This window comes from Loxodonta africana, chromosome 19, assembly GCF_030014295.1.
Source record: "Loxodonta africana isolate mLoxAfr1 chromosome 19, mLoxAfr1.hap2, whole genome shotgun sequence".
NCBI lineage: Eukaryota > Metazoa > Chordata > Mammalia > Proboscidea > Elephantidae > Loxodonta > Loxodonta africana.
In genome coordinates, this window is record NC_087360.1 from 21,010,868 (window position 1) to 21,028,405 (window position 17,538).

The window sequence follows — 17,538 nt, forward strand, 5'->3', positions numbered from 1 at the left end:
CACCTGCACTGGGCAAGCACAGCAAGCACACAGCGGGTGCTATAGAAATGGGCTACACACCTGGCTTCTTTCAGCCAAGATTTCTTAGGTGCTGACTATACCTCAGACACTGAGATTACGAAGATGAATAAAACGGAACCAGGAGCAAGCCAGAGGCAGGCCCACAATGTTGTCTACCAAACACTGCAGTCCATTTCAGAGAGACCCTACCTCAGTACGGCACACAGTGGACAGAACGGCCTCCCAGTCTGGGGGGACAGAGTAACAGGAAACCTTCCTCAAGCCTGTTTCCTCAACTGCAAAACTGGGGACTAATACCCAGAGCAGCAGAAAATGAAGGAGAAATCACGTAGTGAGGAATAGAACCCTTTGCAAATATGAGGGGTTATTATTATACAGTCAACGCAGCAAACAGCACTTCATCCAGGAAGCACACCACCATGATTACATCAGGGCCCTGCCAGAGATGTCTTTAGTCTGGAATTCTCTGTCCCTTGTTTTTCAACTTGGCACCAGCCTGATTTCACCAAATGACATCTGTCATGGACTGAACTGTGTTCCCCCAAAATATCTGTCAACTTGGCTGGGTCATGATTCCCAGCATTGTATGACTGTCTACCATTTTGTCATCTCATGTGATTTCCTATGTGTTGTAAATCCTATCACTATGATGTAATAAGATGGATGAGTGGCAGTTATATTGATGAGATCTACAAGATTAGACAGTGTCTTAAGTCAATCTCTTTTGAGATATAAAAGAGAGGAGCAAGCAGAGAGACAGGGGGCCTCATTCCAACAAGAAAGCAGCACCAGGAGCAGAGTACGTCCTTCGGACCTGAGGTTCCTGCGCTGAGACACCCCCAGGCCAAGGGAAGGCTGATGCATCACAAGGACCTTCCTCCAGAGCTGAAAGAGAAAGCCTTCCCCTGGAGGTGGTGCTCTGAATTCGGACTTCCAGCCTACTGGACTGTGGGAGAATAAACTTCTCTTTGTTAAAGCCATCCACTTGTGCTATTTCTGTTATAGCAGCACTAAATGACTAAGACAACATCCAACAGGCACTGTAACTCAAGCCACCCAGCGTGCACTCACCCACCCGCATCCAGTTCTCCTGTCCCATGATACAACAGTCTCCTCCACGTCCCTCAGATGCCTTCTTGCCTGCAATCTCAGTCGCCTAGCTGAGCTCTATCTCCTCTGCCTCACTGGCCTCAGCGTCCTCCTCGCTAATCCACCCACACGCCCACTCTAGAACCGGGAGAGGGCCCACCTTTGTGTGGGGCTGCGGCTACAGTGACTCAGAGGCTGGGGATCGAACCCACGTCCGGCTCAAAAGACCCTCCGCACCCTCCATTCTCATCACGGCTGACACTGCATAAGGCACTGTGGGGAGCATAAAAGGTATAATCAGAAGCAGTGGTGGAGGGATGTGTTGAAAGCTATGCCGCATGCCAACCAGAGTAGGCCTAGAATGTACTGGATGAATGCATGAGAGAGGCCAACGGGAAACACTGGTGCCTTGGGGTGCAGGCAACAACCCTAGCTGCCCATCACAGTCACCTAGGCTGGGCCCTGGCCCCAGAAATTCTGGCCCAGCAAGTCTGAGGTGGAGCCAGAACATGGGGATTTTTAATGAGCTACAGAGAGAGAAGAGACAGCCACCGGCATGGAGGGACAAATCCCATATCTAGGCACGAATCAGAAGGGCGGTGAGGAAGCTGCTGCCAGCAGCTCTGGTGATCCTGCAGTGTGGGAAGAGTGGCCTAGAACTTGAGGGACCACTCAACTTGTCAGCTGCCCTACGGACCTCCTGAAAGGCCCTGGACCCACCTGAACCACTCCCCTGGGGACTATGAGGTCTGGGCAGTTGGGAGGGGAAGAGCTCACATACCCACACTGCACCCCCACCCACCCCAAATAGAGGGCGGGGTGGGGGGGAAGGGAGAATAGAGAGGAAGAGAAGTGGGAGGAAGGAGGAGAGGGGCGAGGGTGGGAGCAGGGTGGAGGTGGGGGCGGTACAGAGACAGGCATCATGAAGTCCCAGTGCCACCAGGGCCAAGATCATGGTTGTACTCAAATACCTGCTTGGTGAATGGATGCAAAGCTTGAGCTTTAGGAGGAAAAAAGAATCTGGGATCCTATAAATAAGGTACTAAAGCTACACTTTGGCTTCTGGTCTGTGACCTAAAATACTAGAGTAAGATTCTTGGCTAGGGACAGAAGACATCACATCCCTTAAGGCCAGAGTTCTACCAAAAAAAAAAAAAAAAACCCCAGTGCCATCGAGTCAATTCCGACTCATAGCAAACCCTATAGGACAGAGTATAACTGCCCCAGAGTTTCCAAGGAGGATTTGAACTGCCAACCCTTTGGTTAGCAGCCGTAGCACTTGATCACTACGCTGTTACCAAGGCAAGAAAAAATGCTGTAACCAAATACAGACAAGAAAAAATACTCCGGGTAGAACTGTGAAAACCAGGCAACCAAAAAAGCAGCAGCAACACAAGGGAAAATATCCAATATTCGTTGGAGGAAAAAAATTTCAAATAATCTGTAAGTACATTTATGGCTTCAGAAATCCATACACTAATACTGTGAAGTATGGATAAGAAACACAAGAAGGTAAATTCCACAGTTACGACAATATGGCAAGATGGGACTCAACTGTAACACGGCAAAGCAAAGTTGTGTCCTGCTCAAGAACAAAAGGATTCCATCAACGCTGTGGAGGGGGTCCTTGAAGGGAACATATGGTACTTTAACATCAAGGAGGTTTCTGAGGATAGAGGAACAGAGATAAAGACACTCCTAGGGTAGGAGTAAGCCATATGCACTGGCCAAATAGAAGAATAGGGTGAAGCTACAGACGGCAGAGCTGGAAGGCTCAGAGGTCAGGGTATCTGTGATGAACTTGCTGGTGAGGTAACTTCTCCTAAGACGGAAGAGGCCTAATTCTAATCAGCAAGGAAGTACTGATTACAAGGCTGAGGCGAGAGAAATCAAAGCCAACAAATAAGCAAACATCATGCTCAGGGAATGCTGGGCACCCAGAGGAGCGTTTCCCCATAGGATGTTGCCGCACTCAGGCAGGACTCCCTGCACTTGAGCATCCTGAGCCCTGCCCACTAAATGCCAGGTATTATGACACCACCCCACCCTGATTTCCCAACATCCTCTTGAGACCCGGTAGAGAACCACTGGCTCTACTCAGGGGCCAGGATGCTAAAAGTCCTGCATTGCACAAGACAGTCCCATGGTCCCACAGAGGAGAGTCGCCCAGCCCAAAGTGCCAACATGCCTCCACCAAGGAAAACAACATTTAGGAGTTGGATTCAAGTTACTCGGTGAAACGACAGGTTCCAGCTGAAGGTCTCAGACTCTAAAAGGCAAAATGACTGAAGAGATTTGGCAAATGCTCAAGCAAAATTGTGCCCCTATAATTGACAGTCATCCCGATAATGAAGATGGGAATGAAATTTAAGAAATCAATGCAAATTCACAGAGTTCACTTTTTAAAAGGCTGTTACAAAAGATGAAAGAAAGACCCAACAAAGAAAACACAAAGCTCTGGAAGAACAGAGTCTAGAAGACCAAAGCCAAGATCGACAGGCACTTGGAAAATATGCTCCCACCAAAGTTTTTTTCAGTTACCCACAGAGCAAGAAGAATGAGACCCAGGTCAGCTGCTCTGTCTGATGGTGTAACGCTGACCAGAGAGAAAGAATGTACACAAGAGAAAGCAGAACCAGCTAACTAGCAAGTCCCTCCTCTCGTGGGCTTCTCTGCCCAGGGCAAAAGTGGAGTAGAAAGAGAGCCACGCTTCTCAAAACAAGGTCAACTTCTGAACCCGGAAGTGGATTTCAGGGTACCTGAGAGAACTTTCAGGAGGCCTGGTGGGGTGCCCAGGTGTTCTGGGGAGAAAAAGTACATCCACAAACTTCAGAGAGCCTGACACTGCAAGTCGTGGAGTGCAGCAACACGGACTAGGAGCTAGCAGCTCTGCAAACACTAACATGAGGTGAGCCTGGGCCCCGCAAGAATCCAATCCATCCAGGTCCTGTTAGCAGTGTCCACTTCTCTGAGAAGGGCCGGGGAAGCAGGAGACCACTCTGTCATATAATTCGTGTACGCCTCAAGGCTTTGGCCAAGTCTCTCTCTTTTTATTTTCTGGGGGGAGAGGAATCCAGGATGGGCCTGGAATATTGATGGTCTGAAATATCACTGAATACTCCCCATGTACAACCTAATTTGAGAACCCCTCAGGAGCCTCGTGATCCTTAACTAGTTTGTGCTCACGGTCCTCTTTTAAAAAAACCCAAAAGCAATGGACCCTTCACTCAAATAAAGTATGCACAAAGAATCTTGCAGAGGCCCACCCTCACCCATCCAAGACCTTTGGCACAGCCCAAATGAAAGGCGTGCAGAATCCCACCACGCTGGGGCAGAGAATCTCCCTCTAAGCAGGATGTTTCCCCATGTCAGAACCTGCTCATCTTTCAAGGCCTATCCCAAATGCCCCCTCCTCCAAAAACACCCTGTGCCTTGACTGGCTGTGTGCTCTTTTCTCTCAAGAGCCTCTGTATTTATTGACAAGATGCAGAAACAAGGCTTGGTAAAGAGCTGGGGAGATGTCCAAAAAGCTGAAGAAGACGGCCTAAAGCACCCCTGGAGAGAGGTGAGCCCCTCCTAACAGCATGGATGCTGACAGAGTGTTCAGGAGCCAGACGCCAGGGAAGGGACACATGCTCACATGTCCTTGACAGCCAAACCAACAATCCAAATCAGAGAATGAAATTCTTGTGAAGATACAGTAAATGCCTGGATGCGGTCCCAAAGTATCACCTGTGCATCTAGTACAGGACACCAGACTTAGCAGCTGTGTGAAAATGGATGGGTGTCACCAACCAAAGGTTTGTGTCGTGTATAATGACCATGATGCCCTGAGATATTCAGACCCAAACACCTTGTCCAGTTCTGGGCACCATGTTTTAGAAGACCACCTCAAATGGAGGCTGTTCAGAAGAACCAGAACTGTGAGGAACATGGCCTACTAGGAAGTCATGAAGAACCAGGGATTTGGGGCCTGGAAAAAGAGATTTGAAGGTGACATGACAGCTATCTTCAAACCTTGACAGGGTTTACCTGTGAGACAGAAATTCAGCTTCCTAGAAGAATGAAGAAAAAAGAACCAGAGCCAGTAAGTGTTAGCTAACCCAGGCAGCCTTTGGCTAAGTGCCATTTACTGTGACCTGAGCCTTCTGGGCTGTCAGAAAGTTGGGCCCCTTCTGAAGTCAGTGCCATGAGAGCAGAGCAGAGCAGAGCAGACGACGTATAGAGGAGCCATCAACAGCGCAAGGCAGGAGCTCTGCCCAGGTCAGATCAATGGTGTGGAGAGGGCAGGGGTGCCTATACAGCTGAAAAGGGCACATTCACTATTATCAGGTAACTTATTAAATGGGAGATGTGTCGTATCCCTAGAGGAACTCTAGAAAGTAAAGCAGAGGCGGGGTTAAGAGCTAAGAAACACTGCTCTAAAAGCCTTTAGGTCAGAGCAGAGGAGGCCCTGCAGACCAAGAAGAGGGCAACAGCTTCGTGGAAAAGACGCTCTAAGATGGGCCTTGAAGGATGGAAAACTGAACCACGGGAGAAGAGAATGGAGTGCCCTGTGAGAAATGCACATGCAGACAGAGAGGGAAGAAGTCACCAGGTGTGGGAGCGAAGCGGCACGGAAACGAGTTTGGCTGGACTGTTCACTGACATTGGAGGACCGCCATCCTCAAGTCCTGGTCTCCCCACCAAGGTGTGCACTTGGAGCATTGTTCAATGTCGGGAGGCGGGGGGCGGTGCCTAGGCCCTACCTGGCCTGCTACATCGGAATCTCCAGGGCAGGGCTGTGCACCCTGCTTAAGATTCCCCACACAAATCCAACCCAGCTGTTCAGCAGGGAGAAACTGAGGCCCAGACTAAGTTAGCTTTGTTCCCACAGCAAGTAAACAGCTCCTTAAAGAGCTAAAATTATCCCCCTGGGCTAGGCACCAGGAGCCCTGGTGGCACAGTGGTTCAGCACTTGGCTGCTAACCAAAACGTCCCTAGTTCGAACCCATCAACCGTTCCACAGGAGAAAGATATGGCGGCCTGCTTCTGTAAAGATTACAGCCTTGGAAGCCCTATGGGGCATATCTACTCTGTCCTATAGAGTCCCTAGAAGTTGGAATTCACTTAACTGCAATGGGTTTGGTTTTTCTTTGTGGGGCGGGGAGGGGGCTCGGCCCATAGAAGCAATATGTAACAAATTCCTCTGACTGCCAAGGCTGAGGTAACAGAAACCTGGAAGTCATTCTCGATTTAGAGAAAAAAAAAAAAAAAAAAATCAGTTATGCTAACTGTGGCTTTTATACTTTACATGGCTTACTTCATTGTTCCCTATTCAGAAAATCCCTGCTGGCAATAAAATCAGAATATTTCAATCCCCAGCCATTCTCGTCAACATCTATCTTATATACTATGCATAGAAATTGTATCTTGGTTTAGTAGGCAGTTGCTTAGACGGCTGCAGAATCAGCAGTGCACTACAAAGAACAGAGGCCTTAGGCACTAAGCACCTGGGTCCAACCCTTTACTGGAGATGGTCCTTCGATCACCTGAAACGCTGAGTCTAACCTGTAAGTGATATAAAAACTGCTTCACACAGCTGTACTGAGAATTATACGGAACACTGTGTAATACTTAATACCTACCACACAGGAGGTACTCAAGGTTAAGTTTCCTTCCCTTCCATAGTTGAATTAGCACATTTTTAAAACCTAAGATAGTTTCCAGACGAATGTGCATTCTCTATCCTACCTGACCTGACACAGACAAGACAGAGTATTGATGGCCTATGATTAGAGCTCATATGATGCTCAATTAGAAAAATGAATGTGCTTGGGGGTGCAGCGTAGAAAGTCAGTGAAAAAGAGGAAGACCCTCAATGAGATGGACTGACACAGTGGCTGTAACAATGGCCTCAACGTAACAATTGTGAGGATGGCACAGGACCAGGCAGTGTTTCACTCTGTTGTACACAGGGTCACTATGAGTTGGAGCCAACTCAACAACACCTAACAACAAGCCATAGTCTTCGTAATTTCCACCAAACGACCGGGTGGGGTTATGCAAATGAAGTGCTTGTAGCCTACAGAAGAGATTGGATAGCTTGCTAATAATGTAAATGAGGTGCATGGCATGCAAACCCTAACAAGGGGATTGGTCAGTTTTGCCATCCCACTAGGCTTAAAATAAGGCATCCCAGAGGCAGGAAGAGAGGGTCTCACCACCACCAAGAAGAGCCAGGAGTGGAGCACATCCTTTGGACCTGGGATCCCTGTGCTGAGAATCTCCTGGATCCAGGAGACAGAGAGAGCTGCAACACTGGAGATGGCAGGAGATGGCGGTGGCAGAGCCAGGAGATCGGCAGGAGATGGTGCAGTGGGCTTTCTGGCTCACAGAGTGAGAAAGCTGAGTACCTTTGGGCAGGAGGTTTCTGGCGGACTGGGGAGCTCCAGGCACTCATCGGCAGACAAAAAAGAGCTTTGCTACACTTGCCTGAGCAGAGTGGAGGCCGAGGGCCAGAGAGAGGCATGTCTGTGGGCACAGCTGAGAAGAAGCTGTCCTGACCAAAGAGCTGTCTCCTGAGTCGTTTCTCATCCTGAACTGTAACCTGTTATTTCCCTAGTATACCCCATAATCATGAGTATTGTCTGAGTTCTGTGTGGCCATTCAATGAATTATCAAACCCAACAGAGAAGTAGAGAGTACCATGGGAGGGACAGTTGGTGTCAGAATTGGTAAAAAGGTTGGAGGGTAGGGGCATGTCTGACTTCCGCCTCATAGGAATCAGCCTTGGGCTGCTATCTTGATTCTCCTTGCCCCGTGTAAAGTTAGAGGAGGTCACACGCCCCCACCATATCATTTTTGCAGGTGATAAACACAAAGGTTTCAGAAACAACCTAGAAAACAAGGCAAGGAATTGGCTCACAGCACATTATTGACTACTCCTCAAAGACTTCAGAGCGTCATCACCTTCAAAATCCAGTAAAGAACAGAGAGACTTGGTTGAGAAGAGGCCGTAGTGGCCTAACAAAGAGGTTGATTCCGATAACATTCTACAGGGTTACGAATAACAGCATATAGAAGAGGATGAGATCCTCACAACATCCCAGAGGTAGGCAAGGCAGGCAGGTTAGCTCCATGTTACAGGTGGTAAAGCCGAGGCTCCGAGAGGCCTCACGGCACAGAACCTGTGCATGGCAGGCCCAGGAGCCAGAGACTGAAAGGCTCTTTCGTAAACATCTCAGCACCCAAAGCAGTGGGCTGGGGAGGTTAACGCTCCCAATGAAAACAGGCACAGCAGGAAGGGCCTTGTTTGCTCTGGAATAGCACTTCCCAGTATTTACAACAACAAAAGCATAAACGTATACAGCACTTGCCCTTCACAGCTTGTCATTAAGCACCTATGCTATGCCAGGAACACTTGGAGGCTCTTCCCACCCAGGCAGTGCCACAGCAAGAGAAAACCTGGCGAAGATGAAACTGGACACTTGAGGGCGAGTTACATAAACCTGCCTTAAATAAGAGTCCAGTGTTTTTTACAGTTAAAGGAAGCCAAACGATCAAATACCCTCTGCACAAGCTGGTAGGACATTAATAATTTGAAATGGTGACTCCCTGCTTTTGTGACTGTATCAGTGACCAATTTTAAGAGAAATGCAAAACTTTCCAAACTTGCACAAGGACACAACAGGTGACAATGACACTCAATCATGACTACAATATAATTCAATACACTGAAATCCAAACATGAGGCTTTCGATTTAGAGCCCCTGAAAGTGATTCTCTTATTTCAATTATTACTCAGCAAAGGGAGCAGGACCCACACCAGCGCACCGTCCCTTTCATAGGTCAGGAATGTGCGGCTGTCTTGTATCTAGTTCTTATCACAACTAACGACCTGTGGCCACCATCAGTTTCACTATCCCCTGTGTGGGAATCCAAACACTGGACTTCCGGCAATGGTATAAGTGAGTGGAAGGCAGGAATTAAGATTTGCGCCGAGACCCTGCTGCACTGCTTCCTGAGCAGGCCCCGTCTCAGGATTTGACTGAAGTGAATGCCCATCAGGACCCTAGAGGAATGCGCTGCCCACACACCTGGGGCAGGCAGGGACAAGGCTGTCTGGCCGCATGGCTGAGTGGTGTGCTGCGGCCCCTCCTGGAATGTGCACCAGAACCTGGGTGTGCCTGGCATTCCTGGCCTACATCCCACTCTCTAGAGCCCAGCACCCCCGCCAGACCAAGCTGCGTGAGAGCTGGGACTCAACCTCTGCAGGTCTGTCCATGGCAGCACCTGACCCAAAGCCCTGCCACGAGACGAGGGAGCAGGGTGTGAACTGTCCGCTGTAAACCACGCGGTAGGTCCTTCTGAAAGCTTTCCGTGTACTGAGTTTTCAAAACAAGACGTACACGGGCATTAAGCAGGCTTTTACAACACAGCTCCAAAAGGGCTCAGAGGCTGTTTTAACATTCGAGGCATACCTTCCCCCAACCCGTGACAGTCAGGGACACCCCCTCTTGACAGTATGGAGCATTGCCATGAGCGTTGGCTTTGACACTAGTGACTGCTTTCATTGCAAATGTGCCTGCTGGGCTAGGGGTTGTCAAAACAGCATTTCACCCCTCCGCTGAACTATGCTAGCAGGAAGGCAGAGGCACAACTTAAAATGAAGTACAGAGAGCTATCGTCAGTGCAGACCTGGACTGTTCAAAAACAGAACAAAATCCTGCCACCCACCTCACCTGCAATGAACACGCCTACTCTCCACCCTGCCCTCCCCGCAACACAAAGAACAACCATCTAAACACGAGAGCCTGACCCTGAGGGTGGGGAGGCCTGGCAGCGAGTATGACTCTGGCACTAGCCTGTGGGTGCCCCTGATGTCTGCTCTCTAAGGCCCCTGGAAGCTCTGGAAGTCTAAAGAAACTGTGGCAAAGGCCAGGAGGAAGAACTGAACAGCCACCAGAAGCAGCCTTTCTTAACTTCCTGCCTCCAGGCTGAAAGAGAAGAAAAAAAACAACATCATTTCTGGGACTGTAACTACTTATTGAAGAGTTTCCCTCCCCAAGCTCAGAAGTGTCAGGCGCCCTCCACAGCACTGTGCTCACCTTGGACAGGGAACAACCTCTGCACTGGACGTGCATTTAGGACAGAAGAGAAAACAGAGTGAGAATCTGAGACACGGGGAAGACAGATTTTGAGTCCCAGAATTTTTAAATTTTGTTGGAAAAAGTAAACCTTTTTCAATAAGGAAACTTTCAAACTGCGATCTCAGTAAATCTTCTACCAACCCTACAGAATAGGTTCTATTTCAAGGGGCAGGATAACACTGCTGTTAAGACTGAGGCCGCGCCTCAATCATGAGGTCCTGTCGTTTAGGCAAGCAGGCTGGCCCACCCTTACCTGGCCCCAACCCACCTGCTCTGCACCATCCCCTACCACTCCTCCAAACTCTCCCCTCCGGCCAGGTGGTTCTCCTCACTACCCTGGAATATGTCCTCCTCGCTGTCAATAATACCTACATTTATCTTGCACTTACTATACACCAAGCACTTTTCTAAGCGATGGATCTATATGAACTCTCATACACAGTGCAGTAACAAGGTACAGAGAGGTTAACTTACCCGGGATCACTCAGCCAAGACATGAAAGATCCAGGATTAAGACTCCACAACCTGAGCTTATAACCACTATGTTGCAGTCTCCCTCCCAATAGCTTTGAGCCTAGATGCCAAGCCCTGCCCTCTCCCGAGGGCTCCCAAGAACAGAAAGGATGAGGCTGGCCAGAGAAGGGCAGCACACACAAAAAAACCCTTCATTAGCCAGCCGAATGGACACGAAAAGAGAGAGCGGAAGGAAGGAGTGTGTTGTCTCATTAGAGGGGAGAGCAATTAGGAGTTTATAGCAATGTGTTTATAAATTTCTGTATGAGAGCCCAACTTGATTTGTAAACTTTCACTTAAAGTACAAAAATTAATTTAAAAAAAAAACCTTCATTAGTGAGTAGCCTGCTACTTCTGGGCACGACAGCTGGGGAGATGTCTGCTCCCACAACCTAAAGGCTACTGTATCTCTCTACCACTCTGTCCTTAAACCCATCAGCACTGCCCTCTGAGATGCCCCTTCTTAAAGGTTGATCTTCCGACAGCTAGCCGGAGACCTTGGCCCTGCCAGAGCAGGCTTCGCAAGAGAGAAGGCTCCTGGTTCTGAAGCCAGGTGCACTGGACATGCCTGCTTAAGAGTAAAACCAGGCCAGTTCCCCAGCGCTTCTTCTAGAACGCACCTCAGGGGCTACTAAAACTCAAGGCAGGGGCAGCACAATATCAAAAGCTGGCAGCCACGTTGGTAGGCAGGTAGATGGTCTTTGAGGTTCCTCAGGACACCTCGGCTACTCACAGGTCACACTGGGGAACAAAAGTGACTCAGCCTTACTGCCTACCAGGTCCCTCTCCTCTTCAACTGCCCAAATTCCACTAGTCCTCTAAGGGCCAGGCCCAGCTCCATGCTCCTCGCCATCAGAGGACCTTCTCTCCTGGTACCTGTTATCCACCTGGCACACATCCAGCACACAGTGGACAGACCTGAGCACACAGGAGCACAGGCCAGAGGAGTAGCCCCCTGAGCTGAGACTTGAGGACACGAAGTCACACTATTGCAGAGAAGAGACTAGAACCCCAGTAAAGAGACCTAGAGTGTGCACTGAATGCATGCTATGTTTAGTGGATTCCACAGAGGGCTGGGGAGGCCCGCTCCTGGAGGAACATGGAGAAGAATGTGGCTATTTTAACGCAGAGTCCCTGCCTCCTTCCTGGTCTACTGAATTCTGTTACGATCGCTGAGGGCAGGGGCTGGACATGTGTGTTTTTTCTAAAACTCCGCAGACAACTATGACACACTGCTGGTTAGGAACCAAGGCCTGACTGCCAAGGAGTAGAGAAACTACTGCAGGTTCTGATGCAAGTGTCCTGGCCACAAATGGCAGAGGACTAGACCAAGGGCATAGCAATGGGAATGGAGAACAGAGAGCAATGTAATCTGGCACTATCTGGGAAGCAGCTAGGTGGGAGGAAAGGTCCATGTGATGGACTGAATTGTGTGTGTGTGTGTGTCCCCCGACACAAATATGTCTTGCAAATCCTAGCCCATATGCCTGTGGTTAGAATCCCATTTGGGAATAGGCTGTCTTTGTTATATCTCTTTCAAGATATAAAAGAGATTGAACAAGCAAGCAGAGACGAGGTAAGACAGAGGCCAAGACACATGGAGATCTCCAAGGAACCAGCAAGCAGAGGCTGAAGAGACATGGATCTTCCCCCAGAGCCAACAGAGACCGAAAGCCTTCCCCTAGAGGTAGCTCCCTGAATTCGGACTTCTAGCCTCCCAAACTGTAAGAAAATAAATTCATTTGTTGAAGCCATCCACTTGTGGTGTTTCTGTTGGAGCAGCACTAGATAACTAAGACAGTCCAGGAGGACTCCCCCAAGGTTTTCCCTCCGCAACTAAGTAGACAAGTGGACCAGTACATAAGGCAAGAAGGGGGAGAAGTGTGGGGATCGGGGAGAGGCACAGGGCAATGAGCTTAGAATCAGATGCCTATAGGCCTACCAGCCATTCAAAGGAAAAAAATCTCCAGGGGGTTGGATACAAGAGTCTGGGCTCCGGAGGGATGTCTCCAAGGTTCTTTCAGCTGTAATTCCTCAATTACTATGGTAGCAAAGAAATTTGCAGTGTCTCTTGAACATTTAGTGATACTTCCCAATAGAATGAGGATACTTTCAATGGCCTGGTTAATCAAACGCTAAATCACCATTGTCTTAATTTAGGGAGTTTTAACAAGATCAGAACAGACCCAAGTACTCTGAAACAAGTGTTTCAGTTCTGGTATATACCTTGTAAGAATTAATTACTCTTATAATCTTATGATTATTGCAATAATTGAGTATAAGCTTTCTCAGCACCTGTAACAATGTTCTTTTAATTGAGAAACATTTACAAAGAACGTCTTTAAGAGAGGTTAGAACAGCCCCAAGTTACTGGGATGTACTTAGGATAAGAAATGCAGTGTTCTTTTCAATTCCCAAAAAGCCAGTGGACTGAGGACATTTACACTGGCCTAACATCATTTGTAAAACTCCCCTCACCTGACACAAACATACCACCATTCATACTCGTTGCTGTATTGTGTTAATTATCCAACCCCCGAGAACATAAACCTCTGCTCAAGAGCAAACTAGTTCATTGCTTAGTACAATAAGCTGCAAGAAACGAGCTGTTATTGAGCGACTCCTCCTACTCACTCGCATGTGATTAAGGACAAAGAGAAAGTACTCTAATTTGGAGTTCTGAGTGAACACTATTTAAATAGCATTAAAAGGTTGCTACAAATCTCGTTTCCTTACCTCAACACTTATACCACAATAACTAATAAAATGTCACTCCCCTCTTAAATCCACAAATTTCCCCCAAGAGCAAAGCCCTTCTGGGAAGATACTCAATGGGAGGGCCCTTAGGGGAAATGCGTGTATTTGTGATGCTGAAAAGAAATGATCAGAGGAACCCATTTCCCTTAGCCACACCTACTAGTTTCACTTTTGTAGCTATTTCGCCTCCTGATCGATGCAATGGTTACAATCTGGTTGTTGCCATCAAGGAATGCTGACTTAGCGGCTTGGGAATTAAAAAGTATTTAATACATTATTAACATTGTAATTCCTAAAAAAGGTTCTGAAAAAGGTTAATCCTTTTGCCCAATGCCTTTTAAATTAAAGACTTTAGCATACTCACTGTGCCTAAAACAACTTCTCGGCCTGATATATGCAAATCACTCTACTTTTAATAATGTATTTTACACTATCCATTGTTACAAAGAAATCTTTGATTCAAAGTTCCTGGAAAAGATAGCTTGGGAAATCAAAAATGCTTTAAGATGTAATTCATTGGTTCATTCAACATCTGTTTGCTCTGCCTTAGGCAATTTTCTAGGCACTAAGTTCCAACCTGTCACAATCACAAATCCCTTTATTATTTCCACCTGGTGTATTGACTGTTAATCAACCTACATTAATATTTTTTCTGTTTTTTGGGTTTGGTTTGGTTTCAAATAACCACACTTAAACAGTGATGCTCAGAGCCAATGATCAATGTCATGAAACTGGTGTTCCTCCACAGAATTTAAAAACTTTCCAATCACAACGCAAGACACTGGACACGCTCGTCCAAGCAGCCCTGGAGTAAGCGATGGAGGCATCGAACATGAGATTCCGAGCCAAGGCTATCTAGCAGTTTATCTTTCCCCATCACTGTTTTCTACTCCACCTTAAGTAAACCTCTCAACCTGTCTAAACCCAAAAACCAAACCCACTCCCATCGAGTTGATTCCAACTCATGGTGACCCTAAAGGACAGAGTAGAAATGCCCCCACAGGGTTTCCAAAGCTGTAAATCTTTGTGGAAGCAGACATCTTTCTCCCTTGGAGCCACTGGTGGTTTTGAACTGTCGACCCTTCAGTTAGCAGCCAAGCACTTTAACCACTTCGGCACAAGAGCTCCAACTTCAACCTATCTAAGCCTCACAATTTCCTCATTTATAAAATGAAGGTGACGATAAACTAACTTTCAGTGTTGTTGAAAAGCCATGAAAGAACTTATGTAAATCGCCTAGCACTTAATAAGTACTCAATGTTCACTTCTTTCTGAGCTCCAACTTTTTAGAAACACAAAAATAATTCAACTCAAAAACTACAATAACTCCCCTCTCAAATCCCTAGGGGACTGAATCAGATCCTCCCCCTGGAGGAATCAGAACCTGGCAGGAAAGACAGTCTGTGTTAACACAAGTCAGATATGACAAGTGCCCCAACAGAAACATAAAGACAGTGCTGTGGTCACACAAAGGAGGAAACAACTCATTCTGGGGAGGGATGAGAGGGGGCAGGCCTCAGAGTAGTTAGCATTGGAGTAGAACCTAGGGCTTCCCTGGAGAGGATGAGAAAGAAGGGAAAGTAGCTTAACTCAAGTACAGCGAACAGTATGTACAAACAGAGTCCACATACCCCATAGCAGGTGGGTAAGAGCAGAGGGCTTCTGAGTCAAACAGAACTGAGTTTCGCAGCAGTTCCTGCGCTCTCTCCCCCTAGCTAGGTAACCTGGGGTAAACCATCTCTCTGTATTCCATTTTCTCACCTACAGGTGGGCAGACCTGCACAGAGTAAAATGGTAGGTACTGTGATTAGGCATGAGGTCAGCAGGAAACCAAGAGGAAGGAGGTCAGGCTAAACAGGTTGCTTTCTGCCAGCTCAAGAAGGGTCTTGCCTGCAAATTAATAATTAGGATTAAATGCTGGGGACAATAAAACCATAGAGGTTTTTAACAGGAGAGTGAAAGGATTAAATATTTGCTTTTGGGTTTAGAAAAAGAATGCTGGTATCCATGAAGGGAGGGTCCCTGGGTGGTGCAAACAGTTTGGTCTTGGCTACTAACCTAAAGGTTGGTGGTTGGAACCCACCCAGTGGCATCGCAGAAGAAAGGCCTGCCAATCTGCTTACAGGGAAGAAAACCATGTGGTGCAGTTCTACTCTGTAATACATGGATTGCCCTGAGTCCACTGCAATGTTTGAGGGGTTTTTTTGGTCCATGAAAGGGGGAGTCAGGAAGAGGGAGGGGCATGTGAGTGATTTCAGTAATATTAGGAAGGAAAGCATGCACTCAAGAAATCTTTCCAAAGTAAAACTCACAAGGCTGGATGGCTGGCTGCACTTGGGGAAGAGAGTAGAGAAGTAAATGAATGGTGAGAGTTCTCTCATCTGGGCGACTGGTGGACAGAGAAAAGATGAGGAGAGGTCTGGAGTGTGCTAACTGTTCTTTTGTGCCCACTTCCAGTACAGTTTTATAGTTAAATGTTCTCTTTAGTCCTTATTGAACACCAGAAAGGAAATGGTCCCTGGGAGGAAGGGCCCACAGGCTGTGACTCCCAAGTTCAATGTCTAGTTCACTCAAGCACTACTCTCTGCCCAGGACAACCTCTAGCTCTTCATTTCCCCTTAGGAAACCAGCTCCTGGGCCTTTTTTTTACTTCCGGCCCGGTGCCTATCACAAACACCGATGGGTCGGCTCCCGCGAACAGCGGCAAACCCACTGGCCAAAGAACCAGGTCTGTGTTCCTCACAAGGAAGCCAATTATCAAGGTGGAACCCCACTGCATTCAGGATCGAAAGCACACGTAATTTTTTATAAACTTTGACTTGTTTTGATTTGAGCGGCTGAAGACAACCCCCAGCCCCTAAAAAACGGCACTTCGCTTCATTAGGGAGAGCAGATCGGAATGACTAAGTAGTTGGATAGAAATGGAGATGGGGAAGGAGAATCGCGCCACGATCCGAGCCAACCCCACGCCTTCCTGGAGTTGGAACTTGCCGGGTGTGTGTGACTCTGCAGTCACAAGGCGACAGTTTCTAGAACCCAGTTCACGTTCAAACGACCCACCAAAAATTGCCCTAACTTTCGTCGCCCGGTCTCCTCCTTCCTTCCCCAGGCCAAGCCTCCCAGTCGCCCGACCTCCTGGGCTGCAGCTCCGTCGAGCCGGGATCGGAGCCCGACGCACTGGGCCCAGGGCGGGGCGGCCCCGCAGCGCGGGATCCCGGTCGGGGCTTCGGGGCTCAGGCCTTCCCCACGGGCGCCCAGTTTGGGCCTTCAGGACGAGTACCAAAAACACTGCCGCCCTGGCCTGGGTCGGGGAGAGTGGAGCTGCGGCGCGAGGAGGGGGCCCGACCGGCCTTCAGGCTCCGGGGGCAGGGTGGACTCCCCCGGCCGGGTACAGGGGCCGGCGGCGGCTCCCGGCGCGGCCTGGCGCGCCCGCCCAGGCTGCGGCCTAGGCGGCCCCGTTAGCTCCCTCTGCCCGCGCGGGGCCTGGGGGTCGGCGGGGCTACGCCGGGCGGTAGCCTGGCCGGCGGCGCACTAAGGAGCTTTGACCCGCCGCGGAGGCCTGGAGCCCGGGACGCCGCCCCCAACCCGGCCGGCGCCGGAGAATGGCCTTTACCTTCATCAGCCTCCTGCTGGCCGCCATCTTGGATCTGGTGCTGCTGCTGTCCCAGAATGCATCGCGGCCGGCCGGGCGGCTAACCCCCCCTCACTTCCTGGAGAGGGGGAGGGGCGACGGGACGGGGCGGGGCCGGAACCTGAAGGTGGGGCGGTGCCGGGAAGTCCGAGGCGCCTACTGTGTGCAGGCAGCGGTGCGGAGGAGACCTTGCAGAAACACGGGTAAACTGCCCTCCGGGGGCGTCCAATCTGATAGCAGTTACAAACAGTGTCTGGTACATAGTAGGTACACAGTCAACATTCGTTGCATAAAATAATTGGATGCCCAAGATTATTTCAGGCACCGGTTAAGCGCCGTGCAGAAATGAAACTGGGTGGTACGATAGGAACTGTAATGACCTACTTTCATTTGGAC

At 48.8% G+C, this 17,538-nt stretch overlaps 1 protein-coding gene across 3 annotated transcripts in view; it reads right to left on the minus strand.

Annotated features, from left to right (window-relative positions):
* UBE2L3 (ubiquitin conjugating enzyme E2 L3) overlaps positions 1 to 17,234 on the minus strand; it is a 48,681-nt gene extending 31,447 nt beyond the window's left edge. The window contains exon 1 of one of the 3 annotated variants that reach the window (XM_064272357.1): positions 17,125 to 17,234. In XM_064272357.1, coding sequence (XP_064128427.1) covers positions 17,125 to 17,151 — 27 coding nt within the window. In that variant the 5' untranslated portion in view covers positions 17,152 to 17,234. Of the gene's footprint in view, positions 1 to 1,270; positions 1,380 to 17,124 lie in introns of those variants that run through there. The other 2 variants (XM_064272358.1, XM_023559394.2) reach the window with 2 other exon arrangements.
* Positions 17,235 to 17,538: the final 304 nt, after the last annotated feature.